This window comes from Podarcis pityusensis, assembly GCF_964106645.2.
Source record: "Podarcis pityusensis genome assembly, chromosome: 2".
Classification (NCBI taxonomy): Eukaryota; Metazoa; Chordata; class Lepidosauria; order Squamata; family Lacertidae; genus Podarcis; species Podarcis pityusensis.
Window position 1 is genome coordinate 107133864 of NC_138029.1, and position 22329 is coordinate 107156192.

Genomic DNA, 22329 nt, shown 5'->3' on the forward strand with positions numbered 1-22329 from the left:
CTCGAAAGCACGTCAAAGTGCAAGTAGATAAATAGGTACCACTCCGGTGGGAAGGTAAACGGTGTTTCCGTGCGCTGCTCCGTGCGCTGCTCTGGTTCGCCAGAAGCGGCTTAGTCATGCTGGCCACATGACCCAGAAGCTATACACCGGCTCCCTTGGCCAATAAAGCGAGATGAGCGCCGCAACTCCAGAGTCGGCTACGACTGGACCTAATGGTGAGGGTTCCCTTTACCTTTACCCAGCAAACTACGCAACATAAAAATAATTCGAGACAGGCCCATGCAGGGCAGGGGGCAGCAGGGTACACTCAGAGGGCTAAATTGGCTGGGGGTCTCCACCAGGCTGCCATGCCAAGGATGCCCCATTCCTCCCAGCCAACCAGGGTCTTATTGGGCAAATCGGCCATGCTGTCTGTATGCACTGCATGGCTTCGATAATAAAATCTGGATCTGCATTATTGCGTACTAGTATGTACTGTCAGATCAGATTAGGGAGCGGCAGGGCCGTGGCACATCTTACGGACAAGACTTCTGCCTTGGGCCTCAGACAAGCTCTGCATGGGCCTGATTTGAGGGACGTGCCAAAGGGAAAGGAAATCCTCACTTTTTTTATAACACATGGCAACCGCTTCTGGAATACATGAGACAGTAAGCGCGTTCCACTGAAATCCCATGGCAACATGTGCAAAGATTTCTTGGACTAAAATACAGGGGTGTGAGTTGATCTTTGAAAGCTGTCTGGTTGGTAGGTTTCAAGTCGAGTTATTGTGTGTACAGTGGTACCTCGGGTTACAGACGCTTCAGGTTACATACGCTTCAGGTTACAGACTCCACTAACCCAGAAATAGTACCTCGAGTTAAGAACTTTGCTTCAGGATGAGAACAGAAATCGTGCTCCGGCGGTGTGCCAGCATCGGGAGGCCCCATTAGCTGAAGTGGTACCTCAGGTTAAGAACAGTTTCAGGTTAAGAACGGACCTCGGGAACGAATTAAGTACTTAACCAGAGGTACCACTGTATGTCCTTTTTAATTAATAAAGTTATTTGAAATAATAATAATTTGAGGCAGCTTCACCCACGTCCAGTACAACCTGATGAACTGTATATATGTCGGTTTTAATTTCTATGCAAATTGATGTGGAAATATGCCTCTATGAGAGAGAGAGAGAGAAGACAGAGGAGGAGGAAGAGGATTCATAAAACCAACGTGTTAACCATCTTGGTTTCATATTGGTTGCTCAACTTGTATTTGGCTGAGAGTCCATGCGCACCCTGTGACGTAAATATTTAAACCATTTTACGCTTTCCTTTTTTAAATGAGGCGTCTCCTCCCGGATGTGAAATAATCAAGCAGTTCCTGAGAACTGGGAAGCATTGTCCTAACTAAATGTTAATACCTTTCCTTGCCTCTCTGCATATTGATTTAAAATTCTCTGTGGGCAGGTGAATTTCAAATTAACGCTCCTGGCTGGCGGTTCCCTACTCGGGACTATCACGTACAGTGGTACCTCGGGTTAAGTACTTAATTCGTTCTGGAGGCCCGTACTTAACCTGAAACTGTTCTTAACCTGAAGCACCACTTTAGCTAATGGGGCCTCCTGCTGCTACTGTGCCGCCGGAGCACGATTTCTGTTCTCATCCCGAAGCAAAGTTCTTAACCTGAAGCACTATTTCTGGGTTAGCGGAGTCTGTAACCTGAAGCGTATGTAACCCGAGGTACCACTGTATATCAAAGAGTGCTTTTAAAATAGGGATATCATCACCAGTGCTCTTTTTTCTAAATGTTTAGGGGTACTCTCATTTTCCTACTCATATTGAAATACTGCCCCTCAATGAGGCCAAGCTTAGATTCACAACGTGTTTAGGGCTATGCGTACCCCCCCCCCCGAAAAAAGGCACTAGTAATTACTACGAGCGTTTGTTAATTGCCACTACTCCATATAACATGTCCTAAAGCAATTCGCAATCATAAAAGCATACATAATGCAATGTTTAAAACATACATCGAAAAGATAAAAGAACATTTTACCAGGTTCTGTTTAGTTGTGTCTCTTGTTTCCATGGATTCAGGCCAGAATTATGGGGTTGTTTCTCAGAGAGGACCTTGATTCGTTTTATGAAGGCAACAGGAGCTTTATTTGCCGATCATCTAACAGCAAGCATCACCTTTTATAACTCTTCTCACGGCCCTCCTCAAGATTTCTCCTCCCATTTCCACCCCCTTTCCATACACACCCAAACCTCCAGGCTCTTTCTGGCCTTCATAACCTGCCTTTTTTTACACACATCCCTCCCACGACAGGATGTCCTTGGAGATTCAATACGCCACATGCTGGCTCTATGTTATTACGCTATCACAGAGATTTAATCTCGGCCACAAAGAGATCTTGCCTTAGTAATACTTTCTAATTTGCATTAGCAATACTACTTTATTTTTCTGCAACTTGCATGAGTCATATCGCTTTCTTTGTTTGCTAACCCTGGACTTAATCGTATGTATGCAACTGGGAACAGTGACCATAGCGCTATCAGATTCAGCAAATATTAGATCTGCAAATGGCGGAGAAAACCAAACACAGTTGCGTTTGACTTCGAATGAGGAATCTTCAAAAGAAGTGAGGGGATTGGCAAAAGGAGGTTGGAAGGCAAAGAAGAGGCTCAAATCTTTCCAGAACGCCTGGGGGCTGTTCAAAACCACAATAAGCGGAGTTCAGCTATACAGTGGTACCTCGGGTTAAGTACTTAATTCGTTCCGGAGGTCCGTTCTTAACCTGAAACTGTTCTTAACCTGAAGCACCACTTTAGCTAATGGGGCCTCCTGCTGCCGCCCCGCCACCGGAGCACAATTTCTGTTCTTATTCTGAAGCAAAGTTCTTAACCTGAAGCACTATTTCAGGGTTAGCGGAGTGTGTAACCTGAAGCATATGTAACCCGAGGTACCACTGTAATTTATACTGCAGATCGGGAAAGGGTAGCACCTAGGCCAAGGGGATTTCAGCATGGTTGACAAGGAGGGCCAAAAAAGCTATTAGAAGCAAGAAGGTTTCCTTTAGCGTTTTTATTCCTGTTTTTATTCAGTTAATGGCATTTATCAATTGCCTTGCACAATAAAAAGTAAAACCGCTAGACAGGTTAAACTAGGACCCATAAAAGCAGTTTAAAACCGGGGGGGGGGGGGATTAAAACCCATAAAAAAATTAAAGAGAAAGAATTCTGTGCATATAAAGAATTGAGTGCAAAAGCAGCTAGAGGAGGAATAGAAATAATTATCATTTGAGTACAGCAAAAGCAGCAACGAACAGATATAACTAGAAAAACAAAAGACGTGTGTGGGGAGAAAAGCGATAAAATCTACCTTTTAAAAAGAGTGGGTGGGGAAAGGTAATTTGGTCTAAGAAACATCAAAGCATGTAACAGTCGATTAGATGATGCTGCCTTCATGCCAGACTCTATAAAAGAACTGTGTGTTAAACTAGTTGAAAAATCCCCTTAGCTTGTTTTCAATTAACTTTTTCCACTTCTACTTAGAAAAGTAAAACTTATTGGAACCAATTTTAAATTCTACTTACCCATCAGAAAATTACTCTCAGATGCCTACAATATTATCTGCAATGTGATGAGAGGGGATCCAATCTCATTAAAATTGATTGTGGGAAATGGATTTGCACTGTGAAACTGATAACACAAACAGGCAACAAGCCTTTGCAATTATTTTGGGAAAAAGTATTTGAATACATTTTTTTTCTATTAGGGGACACATAGCACAAGCTGATCCAAGGATAACTTTACTAAATCTTACTAACTTAGTTGGTCTCTAAGATGCTATTGGGACGCGGGTGGCGCTGTGGGTTAAACCAGAGCCTAGGACTTGCTGATCAGAAGGTCGGTGGTTCAAATCCCCGCGACAGGGTGAGCTCCCGTTGCTTGGTCCCTGCTCCTGCCAGCCTAGCAGTTTGAAAGCACGTCAAAGTGCAACTAGATAAATAGGTACCGCTCTGGCGGGAAGGTAAATGGCGTTTCCGTGCGCTGCTCTGGTTCGCCAGAAACGGCTTAGTCATGCTGGCTACATGACCTGGAAGCTATACGCCGGCTCCCTCGGCCAATAAAGCGAGGTGAACGCCGCAACTCCAGAGTCGGCCATGACTGGACCTAATGGTCAGGGGTCCCTTTACCTTTAAGGTACTATTGGAAGGATTTTATTTGTTTGTTTATTTGTTTGTTTTGTTTTGTTTTGTTTTGTTTTGTTTTGTTTTGTTTTGTTTTGTTTCAACTACGGCAGACCAACTTGGCTACCTGTAACATTACTAAATCTGTCTATAGATACCGATAATAATTTACTCTTTAATGAACCTACTAATCTTTCTCATGTCTGCAACAAGATACCTGTTAGTCCAATATTGGAAAACAGCTACAAACTTAACTCTAGAGGCATGGTAAGGCAGACCACAGAACACAACTCTTATGGAGAAACTAACAAAGTATATTAGCGCACTAAGAAACACAAAGGCTGAAGATGATTTTGGAACAGTATAGTGCATGTTTGCTATCTCTTCCCCACCCACGGCTCGCTATGGAACAATCTGTTAAGGCAGAGATTAGAAGACGCTTCACTGATAACTCTTAAGATATTGTACAAACCAGCTCAATATTTAAATGTATTGTTTACCACTGAATATGCATGGAATTTTTATTGGAGGTGGGGGGATATATGGGGATTGCTTGTTATAAGTCTTTTCAGACACTGAAAAATGAAGTTAAGAAAAGAATCATTCAGTGGAGGGGAAAGCCCTCTCCTTGGCTTTATCTACTGTGGATTTCCACTGAATGAATCAGAATTGAGATTCCAATGCCAGACCCCTGCAAACACTTGCAAATCTGTAGAAGTCAGGACATGAGTCAGAGACACCAAACAGCCATACAGTGGTACCTCGGGTTAAGAACTTAATTCGTCCTGGAGGTCCGTTCTTAACCTGAAACCGTTCTTAACCTGAGGTACCACTTTAGCTAATGGGGCCTCCTGTTGCTGCTGCGCCACCGGAGCACAATTTCTGTTCTCATCCTGAAGCAAAGTTCTTAACCCGAGGTACTATTTCTGGGTTAGCAGAGTCTGTAACCTGAAGCGTCTGTAACCCGAGGTACCACCTTATTGTGAATACAGTGGTACCTCTAGTCTCAGTAACTTCGTCTTGTCACATTTATTTTCCAGGTTGTACAGACTGCATATAGTGAAAATGATCACCTCATTTTCAAACAGGGAGGCATGTCTTACAAACTTAATTCATTCCGGAGGTCCGTTCTTAACCTGAAACTGTTCTTAACTAGAGGCGTGCTTTCGCTAATGGGGCCTCTTGCTGCTGCTACGCTGCCAGCACACGATTTCCGTTCTCATCCTGGGGCAAAGTTTTCAACTCGAGGTAAATCTTCCACGTTAGTGGAGTTTGTAACCTGAAGCTTTTGTAACCTAAGGTGTTTGTAACTCGAGTAGTATCTCGGGTTAAGAACTTAATTTGTTCTGGAGGTCCGTTCTTAACCTGAAACTGTTCTTAACCTGAGGTACCACTTTAGCTAATGGGGCCTCCCACTGCCGCCGCGCCACAGCCGCACAATTTCTGTTCTCATCCTGAGGTAAAGTTCTTAACCCGAGGTACTACTTTTCGGTTAGTGGAGTCTGTAACCTGAAGCGTCTGTAACCCGAAGTGTTTGTAACCCAAGGTACCACTGTAGTTTGTTACTTTGCTGCAGTGAGTGGGCAATTCCCTAAGTAATAGAGGTGCGAGTATTATGCCTGCTGGATTGACAGTCCTTCATGTGTCAGGGAGGGGATATCCAGATTTGCACCCTCAGGACATCTGGAATTTACTATCTCCCCTTATCCTTTTGCATATTCCACATCCAATTCAAATCCCCTCCCCCTTAATAAAATTCCTCCTTCAGAAAACTTTTATGAACTTCATGCTCTATAAAGTGGACGGTATTGGTTATCTCGAGTGTCTCTGTCCCTGAGGACCTTTGTTTTTTTTTAATTTTTCTGTTTTTTGCTTCCAGCCTCCTATCCTCTTCGCTGTCCTTGGAGCTGCCTGTGTCATCCTCTAAAACTGCCACCAAACTGCTGTTTGCATCTGTCTGTGTGGTTTCTGTCAGCACCTTTGAATCACGGGATGCTATCAAGCTGGAATGGAAAATTCCCAGTCATCTCTCACCCCTGCAGAGCGTAACTTTCCTGCAACTTGCTTAAAGTCCTTTTTTTTTTTTTTTTGCAATGTAGCTGCACCGAGATCCTGGAAAGTTAGTACTTTCGCTCCTTCTCATTCTGTGTTGGGTACTGCTTGGGTGTTCCACATTTCTTTTTACGGCGCACACCTGAAGAATATTTGGCCTCTGGGATGTTGCTAGTATCGGAAATGTCTGGGAAAACCTCTTTAAATCATGTCACCGAGGTGGTAATTAAATCCTGCTTTCCTCATTTCTTCAAGGACACCTCTCAGTCTCAGATTACTTGTGTTATTTATGTTCTTCCAGGGTATCCACCGTAGGCAGTAGATTCGCAGTGACTTTAGTAAAGGTCTCAATGGAAGTGTTGTGCCTCAGGCCTATTCCTATTGTAGACTCTGCAGTCTTTTCAGAGGAATCCTTTTAGAATTGTTGCACAGTGCTATTTTTCTAGAAAAAGAGGTACCGGAACTCATCATGAATGTCTCCCTTGTTCTCTCGTCATGGCAAGTGCACCCACCTGAAAGGTGCCAGAACTGAGTAAGTTCCAGCTGGGGGAAAATGGCCCTGGTTGTAGCTCTCATGGGTTCCCAGTCCTCCCTCAGTAGCATGTGCTATTATTCGTGCCGCAGTAGGGCTTGCTTCCGTTTCAGAGTGGTCAGAAACATTCTCACTCAGTGCATGGTTTTAGCTGAGGATGCATAGCACCCCGAGATTCTTGGATCATTGCCCACCTGCTTACCTGGCGGTTTTGTCACCTTGTACAACAATTCTTTAAAAGAAATAATGCAGCTGCGAGCGTGGCAGTTGGCTCATCTGCCATCTTGAATAATGACATTGCAACTTCTCTCCCCCCCCTCCAATTTACCGGGTTTCTTGACCTTCTGCAGTTGAATGAGTTGGCTGCACCACATTTTTCTGAACAATAGGACACATGTAACCAGAAAATCAGAATAACCACCATTCAACAAGAATAAGATCCAGAGTATTATTAAATTTTGTCCCAATTTCCTACTGCTTGAGATATATCAGAATAAAATAATAATATTGTGGTATGGGAGCAATTATAAGTAGCTATTAGAGAATCAGCATGTTAAGCTTGATTAGAGTATCAGACATAGAATGGGGAGATCTGCCTCAAATTCCTCCTCACAGAGCTACTATCCTCAGCCCTCTTAGCAAACTACGGTACCCAGAATTCTTTGCAGGAACTCATGTGCTTTGGACATGATTTAAATGTATGGTGTAGATCTGTATTAAGAGTTGTTTTTTGGACCAATCTTGTTCTGTTCCTCAGATTCTTTTTGCACAGGGGAGCAAATGTCTACAACTCTTGTGACTACCTCAAGGAAGCTTTCTATGTAGGCAAGAGATCCCTGACAGATCATATTCTCACCACACAAATCTCCACTTTCTTTCCTATTGACAGTGGCATTCCTTAGGCCAGTGGGCATCCTTGGAATTTTGAGAAAGGGCACCCATCACAAGATGGCTGCTGTGGGGAATGGAGCAACACAAAATGGCTGCCACCTCTCAAAGAACAGAAAAAAGAGCCAACATAGGGCATTCACATAAGTAGGGGAAAATGACATCTACGCCACTGCTGCACTTGCTCAGAGAGAGCTCTTTGCTTCTTTCCAGTATGGATAGGAAGGTGGCTGTCCAACTGCAACATCCAATGAAATGTGTCCAAGCTTAATGGGGCATGTTCCAATGTGAACAGGAACTGAGCAGAAGGCACAAACAGCCTCTCATGTGCACATTTTTGAGGGGATATTTACTGAGACCTTTCACGGACACTGGAGGTACTGGTGGGCAGTCTTAGCACTCATGCACACCACATTGTTATCTGGCACTACAAGGCCCTCAGCGCCTCCTGAAGACAGGACAATACATGATTGAGGGTGGTTTCACCTCTAGCAGCTCGAGCCAGCTGCCACCATCACACCCACCCCCTGCTAATTAAAAACAAAACCCAGGTGCAACGTTCTGCAATATTTTTCTTTATTTGGTACCCAAGTACATGGGGGGGTGTGTGTGTGTGCTGAAACTCATTAGTTGGGAATGGGGTGGCGACAGCAGTCTCTGGGGCACCCGGGCATTTATAGGAAAAGGCAAGGGGGGTTATGAGCAAAGATGGAAACCCATCTACATGACTAAATGAGCAAGGGACAGCAGGCTGTGGTTGCGTCAATTGGGCAGTTGGGCTTTGGGCAGTGAGGCTACAGGGAACCAGACAGAGGGCCTTCTCGGTAGTGGCGCCCTCCCATCAGATGTCAAAGAGATAAACAACTACCTGACATTCAGAAGACATCTTAAGGCAGCCCTGTTCAGGGAAGTTTTTAATATTTAACGCTGTACTGTTTTTAACACTTGATTGGTAGCTGCCCAGAGTGGCTGGGGAAACTCAGCCAGATGGGCGGGGTATAAATAATAAATTATTATTAGTAGTAGTAGTAGTAGTAGTATGTAGACGATTGATGTCTGTAGTGATGTGTGCGGTTTGCATTGTGGGGTAGGCTGTCGAGCGTTTTGCAGTGGTGCCCCCCTCCCCCAAGCTCAACAACTCTGGGCAATCTCCCCACAAAAAGTGCAAGAACTCTGAGCAATTTCCCCCCCAAATTATTTTGTTGCGGTCCCAAAAAATAGGGGTCGTTATACACAGAAAAATACGGTAAGTACACATAGCATAATCTCTCAAAAGGGCTTGATTGGGAACTCTTAAGATGGGTGAAACGTGATGGGACCTGAAGCCTCACCATGAACTCACATCCTCTTACCCAACTCACATCTAACCAACTCAAGAAGATGGAGTCAGTCTGCCTGGTCACGATTCAGCATTCAAAGCAGCAGGAGCGTCCTGCATCTCTCAGTCTGAGCAAGCTAGGTAAGGTCTTTCTGAAAGGCACCAGATGCCTCTCCCATAAATCCCTCCCAAAAGGAGGGTTGCCCAAGTCTGCAGCTGCTAGTCCCTGTGGCTGCCAGCAGAGGGTCGGAAGGCACCCACAGAGGCTTTCACCCTGCTCAAACGGAGCCCTTGCCATCTCCCATCAGCTTGGCAAGATGGGGAGGGCAGAGAATCCCAAATAGCGCCACCTGCCTCTGCTTGAGCAGGGCACCCCTGAGCCCCCACCCCAAGCCCCCAGACATCGCTGCATGCAGGTGAACTCCTGGCCGCCTGTTCATTTCTTCTTTTTCTCCTGTGTGCTGGTAAACCAGGAGTCCAGCAGCTTCTTGCTGTAATACAGCTGCCAGCCGTGAACCTGCACGGCGACCACCACCAGCAAGTACATGACGGAGACGGCGGAGAAGCCAAAGATGAAGCGGTAGGCCTTGCCATGGCGGTAGAGCTGCTGCGCCATCGGGAACATCTCCATGCTGCCATAGATGAGAGGCGCCACTGAGAAAAGGCCCGTGCTGATCATGGAGATGACCAGGTAGCTGATGTTGTTCCGCGGGAAGGAGAAGAGGCCGAAGAGCGAAGGGATGATGCTGAGCAGGTACGGGTACTCCCACTGGTAAGGCATGGCCACCTGGTCGTGGGGCAGCAGCTTGAAGTGAGCGACACACATCTGCGCTGCCACCAGAAGCCACAGCGCTATCTGCATGTAGATCAACTTCTTAATCTCGGACTTGAGGGACACACTGTGGGAAGCAGAGGGAGGGAGGGGGCGGCAAGGGTCAGCAAGAGCCAGCACTAAAAGGTAATTTCAAATATGGTGGTGAGATAGTCAACACCAAGACAAACTGGTGAAGAACTAGGCAGAATGACATAGGCTATAAGCTAAGAAAAACCCAACCAAACCCAAACCCAAAGCAGGGAGTTGATTTTCTGGATGTTAACCCCTACCATCTCAGACTGCAGAATTATAATATTATTGCTATTTATTAATGTATGTACCACTTAATGCCAAAATAAGCTTCTAAGCCAGTGTTTCTCAACCTGTGGGTCCCCAGATGTTGTTGGACTACAACTCCCATCATGCCTAGCCAGCATGACCAGTGAACAGGGATGATGGGAGTTGTAGTCCAACAACATCCAATGTTTTCGTTTTTGTGTCACTTATTCTCATCTCAGATCCCCAGACATTGTTGCAATGCAACTGCCATCATCCCTGACTGCTGGCTGAGCTGGCTAGGGATAACGACAGCTGTAGTCCAGCAACATCCAGGGACCCAGAGTTGACCGACGCTGCTCTACATCCTCAACCATGAGCCCTCAAGTGCTGTTGGACTACAGCTCCCATCATCTGTAACCACAGGCCATGATGACAAAGGCCGAAAGGATTTGGAGTCCAACATAGGCTGCTCTCGACCAATTGAGCAAAAGAATTCCGACTGTACTGGTCTGTGGCGATTGGGGTGATCCTATTTTAAAGAACAGAGAATCGAATATTTTATGGGGGGTGCTGCTGATAATTTAATTCTAATATTCTGCAAGGAAGGTGGAGCTGCAATCCAGCTGCCAGCTTTTTTAAAAAAAGAACAAATTTCCTGTGCCTTTAGCAGCCGCACAAGAAATCAAAATTCAGTAGAGGAAAACTTTTCCTAGTGCAGATACTCTGATGGAAAAAGCCTGGCCAGCTGAATCTCCAGCTGTGTGAAAGGCACAGGCAGAGGAATAACAAAACAAAACCTCATTAGTAGGTGGCCGAGCCATCAACCTCTTCACACAACACATGATCTCCTCCCCCCCCCACCCCGTCTTACTGCATAGTGATTTACCGGGCGATCTGCACAACGACGTTACATGCATTTAGCTTTCCCCCACACTTTTGAGCAAGAGGGCGGCGGCGAAAACGCAAGGACGCTGCCCGATAAGCGGACGGGGGGGACCCCACGACGGCGAATGACTAAGGAGGGATGACAGCGGGAAGCTCCGGCAACGTGCACTGCTGCGGAGGCGGGGGAAGCAGCCTGGTTTCCCCCGCTGGGCGCGCGGCTTGCTGGCCCCACCCCGCACCCCACCTCATTTGGTAGTGCTGTGCCACGCGCTCCCGGTGCCGGAAGTCGCTGCCGTCGGTTCCAGCGGCTCGAGGTCCCGCGCGGGACGCCATCTTTCACCAGTGGGGTTAGCGAAGCAGGTAAGCGAACCCAAGTGCGCATGCGTCAAACCAAGGCCGTTCCCGATCCCTTCGCGTCGGTGGCTATAATGTTGGAAGCGGGGGGGGGGGCGGCTGTTTGCTCGCCCGCGCCTCTCTGATTGGTAGCTCTCGCCGTCTCTCGTGTGACGCTGCCCAATCGCCTAGTTAGTAGGAGAAGGGAAGGCGGGCGGAGCCGCGCCAATGCTAAACTACATTTCCCAGCGGACCCAGCGAGCCCTTTCTGGTTTATCCTTCGCCGTTTTGCGCGCGCGTGGGTCTGAATGGAGCCTTCTGATCTCCTCAGGGTCGCGATGTTCCGCTCGAGCCGTTGGTGCCTCCTCTGCGGGTGCGGAAGGCCGTTCAGCTCCCGCGCCTGGTAAGAGGCTCGTGAGGATGGGCAGGGAGTCGGTTTGTCTCCCCCCCCCCCCCGTGTATCCCACTCTCTTCGGCCAGCCACCTCTCAGCCTGTGCCAGGCAGAAATTCAACAGGGGTGGTTTGATCATCGTCCCCCAACACAGGGGGTGTAAGTGATAGGAGGGAGGCATCACCTGTTGAGCTTCCAAAGCTAGAAACAAAAGGTGGCTGCAATGATAATGAGGTCCAGACGTTTCTTCTGGATACAGATTTAAGTTACTGGAAGGAAGCTCCTGACTCTTCCTTGACGCACCAGCATCCTGTGAAATGGACAGAGGTGTACAGGGTTGAGCCAGGGTTCCTTTGGGGCTTAGCCCCAATAACCTGCTTCTAGTGTTGAGGTCTAATTCTGAAAAGTATGGATAAAGAAAAAAAACGCCTCCAAGCACGTGCAGAGTGCCTTTTGCTTTAATCAGTAAGTGCAACCTGGTATTAGGAGGCAGGAGATCTAAAGTAGGTAATGGGTTTTTGATTTTTTAAAATGCAACATTGAGCCACTTTCGCCCCACAAAAACCCTGCGGGTGGTTTGACTGACGAGTTGGGAACGTGGGGAGAGGCTGTTGATTGAGGTGGTGGAGAGAATATTGGATGGCACTGGGTGCGAGTGAAGGGAGATATTTGAGGGGGGGGAGGGAATCAGAAGGTGTTTGAGATCTGGTTGGATAGGGGTCGAGTTTGTGAAAAGTGTTGCGTGGTAGATAATAAGCCCTCTCTCCCCACTGGCCCTAAATGTGCTCATTTGCGTGTCTTACTGATTTCAGTTAGATTTAGAGAGCTAGTGTGTCTCCTTTCTGATGTTACAACTACCCTGTGAGAGAGATGGAGGCGTAGAAGAACACCATCATTAACATCTGTTTTAAAACTGGCTCCCTAGGGTCCCTTCTGCTGGCTGTTGCCCATAATCAGACTAACCAATTCTCTACATACATATTCCGATTTTGTTTTTCTCCCTCCGCGTACACTCATTTACTTGATCACTCTGTATTCTGAGCCCCTTGATGGGCAGACCCATTATATAATCCAAAGCTGTTGTTAGCAGCTTCTCTCATAGATGCAAGATATAAATCCAGATCAATATTTATGTATTGTTAGAGGAAGTTAAGAGTGGCAGGCAAGCTGTGTGTAGAAGGAGCCAGTGTCAGAATGGGAGAGGAAAGTATGGAGCTTAAGGCCAGCTGGCTATATATTGGTGATTATTTACGGTTTCTTATTTTGTAGGTATCAGTTGCTGCAGAAGCAAAGAGGCTCACGGAAGCCAGTCACAGACAAATCCAGTGAAGTAAGCATCTTGAGTCCCACAAGATCACTCAGCCCCGAGGAAACGTTGAACCTGCTGGAAGCATCAGTAGTGCATGCAGATGGTATGTCTGTCATTTCTCATAACACTAGAAGGACATGTGAAAAGGATCTTGGGATTGTAGCCTTAATCCAGAATGCGGCAGCTAGATTGGTGACTGGGAGTGGTCACCGGGACCACATAACACCGGTCCCGAGAGATCTGCATTGGCTCCCAGTACGTTTCCGAGCACAATTCAAAGTGTTGGTGCTGACCTTTAAAGCCCTAAACGGCCTAGGTCCTGTATACCTGAAGGAGCTTCTCCACCCCCATCGTTCTGCCCGGACACTGAGGTCCAGCACCGAGGGCCTTCTGGTGGTTCCCTCCCTGCAAGAAGTGAGGTTACAGGGAACCAGACAGAGGGCCTTCTCGATAGTGGCGCCCACCCTGTGGAAACCCTCCCTTCAGATGTGAAGGAAATAAGCAGTTATCCTATCTTTAAAAGACATCTGAAGGCAGCCTTCAGATTTAATGCTGTACTGTTTTTAACATGTGATTGGGAGCTGCCCAGAGTGGCTGGGGAGACTCAGCCAGATGGGCTGGGTATAAATAATAAATAATAATAATAATAATAATAATAATAATAATAATAATTATTATTATTATTATTATTATTATTATTATAATTCAGACCTGCCTGCACAACTTGTGCTCACCAAGCTGAATGCAGCTCTCAAGCCATGTATGATGGCTTTCCAGATACTGCACTTGACAACTTATGCTGGGTTTTCAGCCCAAGCAAGGTACAGGCAGTAAAAATAGGTGTATAGATCCTCTGTTGGTCTGCCATACATGGTTAGTGAGCTGCATTCTTCCTAATTGTATAGACCTGGTATAAGCGAATGGGAAAAAACGTTGAGAGTAAAAACTGGCCTATTAGCCTTGGCTGCTCTAGCGGAGGATTGTGAAACTTGCAGTAGATCCCCATTCTGCTTAGGCTGAAAGTGTGCAGAATGTAGCTTGCATAGCACACCTTCGTGTGTTTATGTATTCTCTCTCTCCACAGCCCTGTCCCGATCCCTCTGAATTTGGTGTCTTTTGTTTAGAATGCTGCTATCAAAAAAAAGTTGTTGGGGAGAAGGGGGCATGCATTTGAAAGGGAAAGGAAATATAGAGATGGTGGAGAGGAACAGGGATTTCTGCTTATACAAGAAGCCCCTTTCCCCGAGCATGGAAAATTCCACCCAGAGCCTCCTTTCGATTCTGCATTGTGGCAGAGGTTGTTGACATGTGTTGGAGTTGTTTTGAAGACTCCAGCAATCACCATTTGTCCCTGAGGCTCCTGGTTCTTTTGTATTTCAGGTTCACTGGTGGCCATCAGCAAACCCCCTGGCTTACCTGTGACAGGTATGTGGCGTTACATTTTGATGTGTTTGGATCCTGTGGGGTTGCGTCCCTTGGGCATTTCCTTTTAAAGTGGAAATGCAGGATTATAGAAATGCCTTTAGAAATACATACAGATATGCCTGTAGTGTACAGATTAAATATGTGTTGTATGTGGCCTCCCCTTGTGCTTGGCAGTTAGTGCAGAATGCTGCAGCAGAATTACTGACAGGAGGGAGGCCTTATCAGCATATAACACCTGTACTCAGAGGTCTGCACTGGTTGCTGATCCATTACTAGGCTGAGTTCAAGGTGTTACTATTAGTATATAAAGCCCTTAACAACGCTTGACTAGTTTACCTGTGAGATTGCCTTACCCCACATGTGCTCGCTGAACTGCTTTGATTGGCAGAATTGGAACTTTTATAGATGCCACATAATATTCGCACTGCATCTGTCAGAACTTGATCATTTCGTGTGGCGGCACCGACACTTGGGAACTCCCTGCCTGTTGATATCAGTCAGACACCTTCACTCTATTCTGCTGGAGGCATTCTTATTTAGACAAGTCTATCCAGATGTTGCGCTGTGGGTTAAACTACAGAGCATAGTACTTGCCAATCAGAAGGTCGGCAGTTTGAATCCCCGCGACGGGGTGAGCTCCCGTTGCTCGGTCCCTGCTCCTGCCAACCTAGCAGTTTGAAAGCATGTCAAAGTGCAAGTAGATAAATAGGTACCACTCCGGCGGGAAGGTAAACAGCGTTTCTGTGCGCTGCTCTGGTTTGCCAGAAGCGGCTTAGTCATGCTGGCCACATGACCCGGAAGCTGTAGGCCGGCTCCCTCGGCCAATAACCCCAGAGTCGGACATGACTGGACCTAATGGTCAGGGGTCCCTTTACCTTTACCTTTATCCAGATGTTCAGAAAGTTTGTATGAGTTTTAATTTGTTTTAGTTTATTCTATTATGTTTTTAACTTTCTGTATGTTTTAAATTACCGTTGTAAATTTTTTTAGTGATAATTTTTAAAATCTTTTTTTGTAAACTGCTTCGAGGTTTTTTCCTACAATCAAGTGGTATATACATTTTGTGAAATAATAAGTAAATAACTGAGCTCCCAAAGTAAAGCTGGGCCAGGGTGGGAAGGGCTGGCAAGCCTTTGCCAAAACAAGCCTCTTCTTTGCAGCCGTGAGTAATGGCTAGCTTCTGTGTGGCATTAATAATTTTCCCCTCCTTCTCTGCCAACAACAGGCAAACCGGGGGAGCTGACTTTGCTGTCTCTTTTACCGGATCTAAGCCAGAAGCTTGGCTTCCCACAGAACCTCGATGTGATAAAAGCTGCAGTAAAGTAAGTAAACGGAGACAAGGTTTTGGAGAGAATGACAACAGGCTGTGTACAGGATGGGTTTTATTGATTTTAACCCCACCTTTCTTCCACCATAGAACTTAAGGCAGCATGCATGTGCTCCCATCCAGATACTACTTTGCTTCAGCTCCTCCAGACCATGCCCTGACATAATCAGCAAGCGGGCATTCAGTAAAATCCGATTAAACTGCTGTATTGCAAGAGAACCCATAGCACAGAAGTTAGACAGCTGATCTGTACTACAGCTCCAGTTTTCCAGATATGATCGTGTGCTCTGAATTCACTTCAGAACTTCTGTTTGCAAAAAATAAAATAAAAATGGTTGCCAAGGGCTAGTGGAAAGATTCGTGATTGGCTCTTGGAAGTCAAAAGATTGCGAGGCTGGAGCAACTCCCTATAAGGGAGGTTATATAACGCTGGGAGATTACTCGCTTAGAAAAAGGGGCAACAGTCAAGGACTATTTGAATAAATATTGTAATATTAAAAATTAGAAATTACTTGAAAGTACCAAATAGGCCTAGGATTAAATTAGGATTTATTTAAATAAATGGGATTTAGAACACTAAGAAAAGTGAATAAATTTGATTATAATTGGAATATTGTTGTTTAATAATGATATTGGAAAGCTGTTACATTCAGACACAAGGAAATTCAGAAGGGAGGGACTAGAGGAAGTCAAGTAATATAAGGTTGGATTTTTAAAAAATTAAGTTTGTGTTGTATATTTGTTTGTTGTTGTTTTTCATAGATGAATTTTTTGTTTTTGTTTTTGCTTTGGTTTGTTGCACGGTTGTGCAACGTTTGTTGCACTATTTGTTATAATTGTAGAAAACTTAATAAAAATTATTGCGAGGGGGAGAAAGAAAAAGGGACAACAGGGTGGGGAGACATGACAGAGGTATATAAAATAGCCTCAGATACTGGCGGGAACTTGTAGCTGTTGTGACCTTTGGCCATTGATGCCACCTTGCATGGTTTTAAGCAAGGCACTATTCTGTCCACGGGATTACTTATGGCCTGTGTCAGAGAATCAAAGATAATAAAGGATTTTGCCTCTTCCTAGGGAGAGTTCTGGACTTGTTCTGCTCTCAGGTTGCCCGAGCACCACCCAGCGCCTCCAGGATTTCTATGCCCGATGTAGGAGAGCAGGAGATCCAGCCGCTACCTACTGGTGAGATGAAGACTTCCTAATCGCTTCCCGTTTCCATGGTAGGGTGGGGATCCCTCAGCAAAAAGACTTTAGGTTCCCATTCTGCCTTCCCCATTTCCTTCAAAGCGGCGTAGGCCCAGTTTGGTGTGTGTGTGGCCTGACAGAAAACCTTCTCTTTGCAGTGCTGTCACTACCAGGATCCCTGCAGCCTCGGAAGGGGAAATGCGTACATGTCTCAAACTGATACAGGTCGAAGACCATAAGCTGGTGAGGATAGGTTTTTAACAGGGAGGGAGGAGAGGATTTGACTCTAGAGAATTTGCCTGCTGCTGCGGGCAGCTCGTTCAGTGGAGTCCTTGCAGGGCCTGAAAAGTTTGGTCTCGCTTCCTCTGGGGTCCGGTTGCCTGGACTGGGCGCAGGGATTACTTTAGCTGCTGAAGTTACCATTGGCCCTCAGGAAACACACTGACTCCGGGCTTCTGTGTGGGTTGCAGGTGGTGCCAGTGGCTTCCCCTTCTCGAGGCAGCCTCCAGAGGAAGGAGGTTAGAAAAACACAGACACTCTATAAGGTGCTGGACTCCCGCGAAGGCTGCGCCTTGGTGCAGCTACAGCCACTGACAGGTGCGTGACGGAGGCCCCGTGGCACAGAGACAGTCGCAGGAATAACTGGAAAGGGGCGCTGTGATATGGAAAGCAAGCTGAGAACCTGACACAAGTTCCCTCAGTTACAGCTACTCCCCCAAGATTTTTTCCATTTATAAAATGTATAAACTTTTTGATCAAAAACCTCTCCAGGTAGCCCAGCATACACTTTGGAACCTGAGATAGCAAACCCTTAGCCACCTCTTCTTTTTACAGTTGATCAGGTTTCTAGCTCTCATGACTGTAGAGAAACCTCGCCTGTACATTACTGCGTAGTTGTTTACTTGACGGGCCGGAAGCCAAATGGAACTGGGTTAGGTCCTTTTATAATTAGGCGATGGGGTGTTCATGACCAGTTGATTTCCCTGTCCCTCTCTGCCTTCCCTTTTCCTTCTCTTATTTTAAGTCTCTTTCTCTTCCTTTCCTCTTACCATCTTAGCCTTGCCCCCCAGAAATGCTTGCCTGCCCTTTCCCCCCCTTTTTGCACATTTAAAGTGTTTCGTTTTGCAAATTACGGTAATACGGAGCAAACCTCTGCAGTCTAGGGTTCTGCCCTTTTGCCTCCTTTCCTTATTTTGGACTGCAGAAATCTGGGTTCCTTGGGTACAAGATCAGGCTATCATAGTTCTTGTTTTTTGACGCTGTCCATTTGTCTTACTCGGGTTTTTAAAAGAGCTTGGATTGCGAGGATCCAATCCAAGCATTGTTGGGAAAGTCTACACTGAGGCCCCCTATTCATCTCTCCTTTGTCCTTTTGGCAGCCTTCACTAACCAACTCCTGGTCAGCCTGATACTGCTGCTGAGCCCTGCGCTAGGGGACCACGTGTATTCCTCCCGTGTGGGGTCTGTCCTGGGGGAGCCCTTCCTCTTGCCAGCTGAGAGTACCCTGCCTCGCACACAGGTACCAAACTGCTCTGAGTGATGTAGCAGGATAGAAGGAAGGAACCTGACTGAGCAGTGCCTTGGCACAGTCAAATCTATGTCTCCACAACCCAAGGCTATACCACTTGGGAGATAGCAGCAGCAATCAAGTTTTACATCCATTGGGGAACCTTTTGCCCTGCAGATGTACAGCTCCCAACATCCCTGACCATTGACTGTGCTGACTGGGGCTGATGGGAGTCCAACAACATGTGGCTCCTCATCTCTGCTTTATGGCCATACAAGTAGCTGACATTCCTGGCTACAGCCTTCCAACTTCTCTTTGTGCTGCAGGAGCCTTTCCTTGTAAAATGGGGCCCAATGGAAACGAATCTGTTTCTCCCCAATCCTAGTCAAACACTCTAACTGCTCCATTGCTCCAGCTCCCTCCTAACTTCTGGTGGCAGGGACATGCCTGGAGTAGGGCCTCCTTTTTGTTTATTAGGATGGTATGCATTATTATTATTATTATTATTATTATTATTATTATTATTGTAAACCACCCTGTGATCCTTGAAGAGCGGTATAAAAATCTATTAAATAAAACAAAATAAACTCTTTGCTTCCATGCTTTCCCCCCAGACCTCGCAACTCCCCAAGCTGTTACTAACTTAACAGGGGCAGACAGGTACCACACAGGTCTAATTCCTTATTTATTTATTTGATATATATACTGCCCTTCATAAGATCTCAGGGCGGTTCACAGAATAAAATGAACTTCAAAGCAACTGAATGGGGGTGGTGTAAAGGTATTAAAAAAAAAAAAAATCAAAGAGAGAACCAGACTGTAAGATCTTCCACACCACATGTGATTTGGAGCTCAGTTGATCTTCCTACTGTGCTTGGACATGAGAACCTTCCAAGCTCCAGGTCCTGCTCAGCGAAGAAGTCACTATTCTGTAATGAACCGTCCAAGCTTGGCAAGGATAAAAATGAGACTTGGCGCCCTCTCTTGGGCTAGAGCAGGCTTCCTCAACCTTGGCGCTCCAGATGTTTTGAGACTACAATTCCCATCGTCCCTGACCACTGGTCCTGCTAGCTAGGGGATGATGGGAGTTGTAGGCCAAAAACATACGGTGGGCCGAGTTGGAGGAAGCCTGGGCTAGACAAAAAGCTCCCCGCCCCCAAAGTATAATAAGGACTGTTATGCACTTTCCTGTAGAAAGTTGTAATGATGACGCCTTCCCCTCCCACCCTCTTGACAGGTCCTAGAAGATGCTTTGCTGAAGAAGCTGCGCCTGCAGCAGCAACTGGCGCACCGATTGCCTCTCCACCTGCACCTGCACCAGCTGCTTCTCCCGGCCGCCGGCTCCCCTTCCTCCCGCACTGTGCTCACGGCTCCTCCGCCACCTTTTTTTCTGAAGACCCTTCGTCTTCTGGGCCTGGCCTTGCCGCAGGACAAAAACAAGCAGTGACAAGGCATCCGAAGCGTTTGCCTCAGCTCAGCAGGTACCGCCTGCCCTGGTCAAGTGGAAGTGATGGCTTTTGACAGCCAGAAGCAGGTCTCTGCCAGGTTCTTGCTGCGGGAAGAAGTGTCTCGTCTCCTACTGGCCGGATGCTCACAGAGCTGCTGCTGAAGGACATGAAAGGGAGAGGCTTCCTTTATACCTCCTGCGGTCTTAACAGGGCAGCAAAAGCAATTTTTGGAACTCATTGTGCCGTGCAGCAATGAAGGTAGCAGCGAGGGAAACCTGGGTAAATTTGCCCTGATAAATGCAGCCTCCACAGGCTGTGAACCAGCAGGCCAATTGTGTACACATGGTTGCGCCATGGCAACGCGAGTCAGTGGCTGGCTTGAGGTCCAGGCCGGAAAAAGCTTAGGCACACCCAACTCCTACTGAAATCGGCGGGAGTGCTGCAGTCCCATTAACTCCAATGGGATGCATGCGCTCCTCATGCTGTGTGGTTTATGCTCCTTGCAGCACTAAGCAATTGCTTGCCAATGGTTGCCTCTGGCACTCAAGATAATGGCACTCTTCTGGGGGGTAAAGCAGCGTAGGATTCTCTCCTTTAATCCGTATATCTATGAAACACAAATGACTAATGAAAAAAATGTGCTTTGACTTTTCACTATTGCTTTTCTACACACACACACATATGTCTATATATAGTGGTACCTCGGTTTAAGAACAGCCCTGTTTACGAACTATTCGGTTTACGTACTCCACAAAACTGGAAGTAGTGTCCTGGTTTGCGAACTTTACCTCGGTCTAACAATGGAAGCCGAACAGTGGAAGGGCACCGGCAGTGGGAGGCCTCATTAGGGAAAGCGTGCCTCGGTTTAAGAACCAATTTGGTTTAAGAACGGACTTCCGGAACGGATTAAGTTCGTAAACCGAGGTACCACTGTATATATATAAAATCAGAACCTTTAAGCATAAACAGCTGTTGCTGAATGGGTTTCAGATAAGGATCCCTTTGCTTATTCTGTGTCTTCTATTGAACTGAGAGTGATTTTTAAAACCGTCCAGGCCACCCTTCCATATAAAAATTCTCAGGGTAACTTTTATGTGATTAAATAAATAACTAAATGGCAATAAGATGAAAACGTAGCTTCCAAAGTGGCAGCAATTTATAAAAATCTGTTTTAAGAAAAGCCTGGGGAAAAGACAAAGGCCTTCCCCCGAGTGATGGACAGACTGAAGGGCAGGCGTCATGGGAGCCTCCCTGGACAGAGGGTCCCATAAGCAAGGTGCCACTGCTGAGGAGGCCCCACCCCCACCCCAGTCACCAGCTGGCATTATCCATGATGGCAGGATGTGGGGGCATGAGTGTGGAAGGTTTTAGTTGTAATGCTGGTTTAAAATGTTGTCTACAGCTGGCAGCCAGCTCCTCCTCCCGTCTTATCTGAAGCGGCTTTGTGTGATCTGAAAGCTTGTCCTCTTCTCTGCTGATACGAATTGATCCGATAAAGGTGTACCTTCCTTGTTTTCATGCCTAGTAATTTAGTAGTAAGATTGATTTGATAACCGCTGGACTGGTGCCGTTTAACTTAGGGCAAGAGGCACAGAGTTGGAACAAGTGCTCTTAGTAGTGGCAGATGGTTATCTTTACAATGGCTTTCTGTCAACAGGGTAACCGGAGAGCCTTGTTGAGTTACTGCAGTGAGATAACTGGCATAAGATTGCAGGCATCAAGTTCATCCTGTTTTCAGGCTGTATTATGGTGCAGAGGTGCAAGCTGAGTTCAGACTAGAGGAATGTTTATGAGGTGGGGTGAATCTAGTTTTGTGTTATACACATAGGTCCAGGCCACTTGAGAGAGTTTGCAGACCTGGGCACTACCATATTAACTGGCCACTTTTTCCTTTTCTTCTAAAGAGGGTGGCTGCAGAGGGGTCTAGAGCAGTCTCCTGCAAGGGCCGTGGGCCAGAGATTCCTGCTTTCTAGCAGCAGCAGCAAGTGAAACTTACGAGAGGCAGAATCAGGGCTCTTGTTGGCAGACATAAAGGTAAAGGGACCCCTGACCATTAGGTCTAGTTGTGGCTGACTCTGGGGTTGCGGCGTACAGCTTCCGGGTCATGTGGCCAGCATGACTAAGCCGCTTTTGGCGAACCAGAGCAGCACACGGAAACGCCGTTTACCTTCCCGCTGGAGCGGCACCTATTTATCTACTTGCACTTTGTGCTTTTGAACTGCTAGGTTGGCAGGAGCAGGGACCAAGCAACGGGAGCTCACCCCGTCGCAGGGATTCGAACTGCCGACCTTCTGATCGGCAAGTCCTAGGCTCTGTGGTTTAACCCACAGTGCCACCTGCGTCCCGTTGGCAAACATACACACACTAATAATAGGAAACAAGCATTGTTTACTTCCTTCAGAATGAGGATTGCTGTTTAAAAACCTACAGCTTATTCTTCTTTAAAGGATGGAAAGGCCAGCATTTGT

General features: G+C 46.5%; 3 protein-coding genes across 5 annotated transcripts in view; 1 reads left to right on the forward strand and 2 right to left on the reverse strand.

The window, feature by feature from the left end:
* Positions 1-2217, reverse strand: part of IL17RE (interleukin 17 receptor E) — a 52637-nt gene extending 50420 nt beyond the window's left edge. For both annotated transcript variants that reach the window (XM_080991961.1, XM_080991960.1), the window contains exon 1: positions 2028-2217. The gene's annotated coding sequence lies outside the window, so the exon portion shown is untranslated. The remainder of the gene's footprint in view (positions 1-2027) is intronic.
* A 5974-nt stretch (positions 2218-8191) lies between these two features.
* JAGN1 (jagunal homolog 1) lies at positions 8192-11336 on the reverse strand. Its single transcript, XM_080993386.1, has 2 exons — positions 11177-11336; positions 8192-9853 (listed from the first exon to the last, which is right to left on the reverse strand). Exons 1-2 carry the CDS (start codon positions 11263-11265, stop codon positions 9391-9393), a joined length of 552 nt encoding a protein of 183 aa, XP_080849512.1. The 5' UTR covers positions 11266-11336; the 3' UTR covers positions 8192-9390.
* A 177-nt stretch (positions 11337-11513) lies between these two features.
* Positions 11514-21375, forward strand: RPUSD3 (RNA pseudouridine synthase D3). 2 transcript variants are annotated; one of them, XM_080993121.1, is made up of 9 exons: positions 11514-11668; positions 12927-13069; positions 14347-14391; positions 15617-15713; positions 16796-16903; positions 17065-17149; positions 17377-17503; positions 18286-18425; positions 19651-21375. In XM_080993121.1, the coding sequence occupies exons 1-9, from the start codon at positions 11574-11576 to the stop codon at positions 19858-19860; spliced, it is 1050 nt and encodes a 349-aa protein (XP_080849247.1). In that variant the 5' UTR covers positions 11514-11573; the 3' UTR covers positions 19861-21375. The 2 variants fall into 2 exon arrangements, with proteins under 2 accessions (XP_080849247.1, XP_080849248.1); XM_080993122.1 differs by lacking the exon at positions 18286-18425.
* Positions 21376-22329: the final 954 nt, after the last annotated feature.

What these genes read in the sequence shown, in the direction of transcription:
- JAGN1 (XM_080993386.1), bottom strand. Translation starts at nt 11,265, where the DNA reads ATGGCGTCCCGCGCGGGACCTCGAGCCGCTGGAACCGACGGCAGCGAC. An exon ending in GCACAGCACTACCAAATGAG is followed by an intron (nt 9,854 to 11,176) that starts GTGGGGTGCGGG and finishes TGCTTCCCACAG; the next exon opens with TGTGTCCCTCAAGTCCGAGA.
- RPUSD3 (XM_080993121.1), top strand. Translation starts at nt 11,574, where the DNA reads ATGGAGCCTTCTGATCTCCTCAGGGTCGCGATGTTCCGCTCGAGCCGT. An exon ending in AGGTCGAAGACCATAAGCTG is followed by an intron (nt 17,150 to 17,376) that starts GTGAGGATAGGT and finishes TGTGGGTTGCAG; the next exon opens with GTGGTGCCAGTGGCTTCCCC. An exon ending in GCAGCTACAGCCACTGACAG is followed by an intron (nt 17,504 to 18,285) that starts GTGCGTGACGGA and finishes TCCTTTTGGCAG; the next exon opens with CCTTCACTAACCAACTCCTG.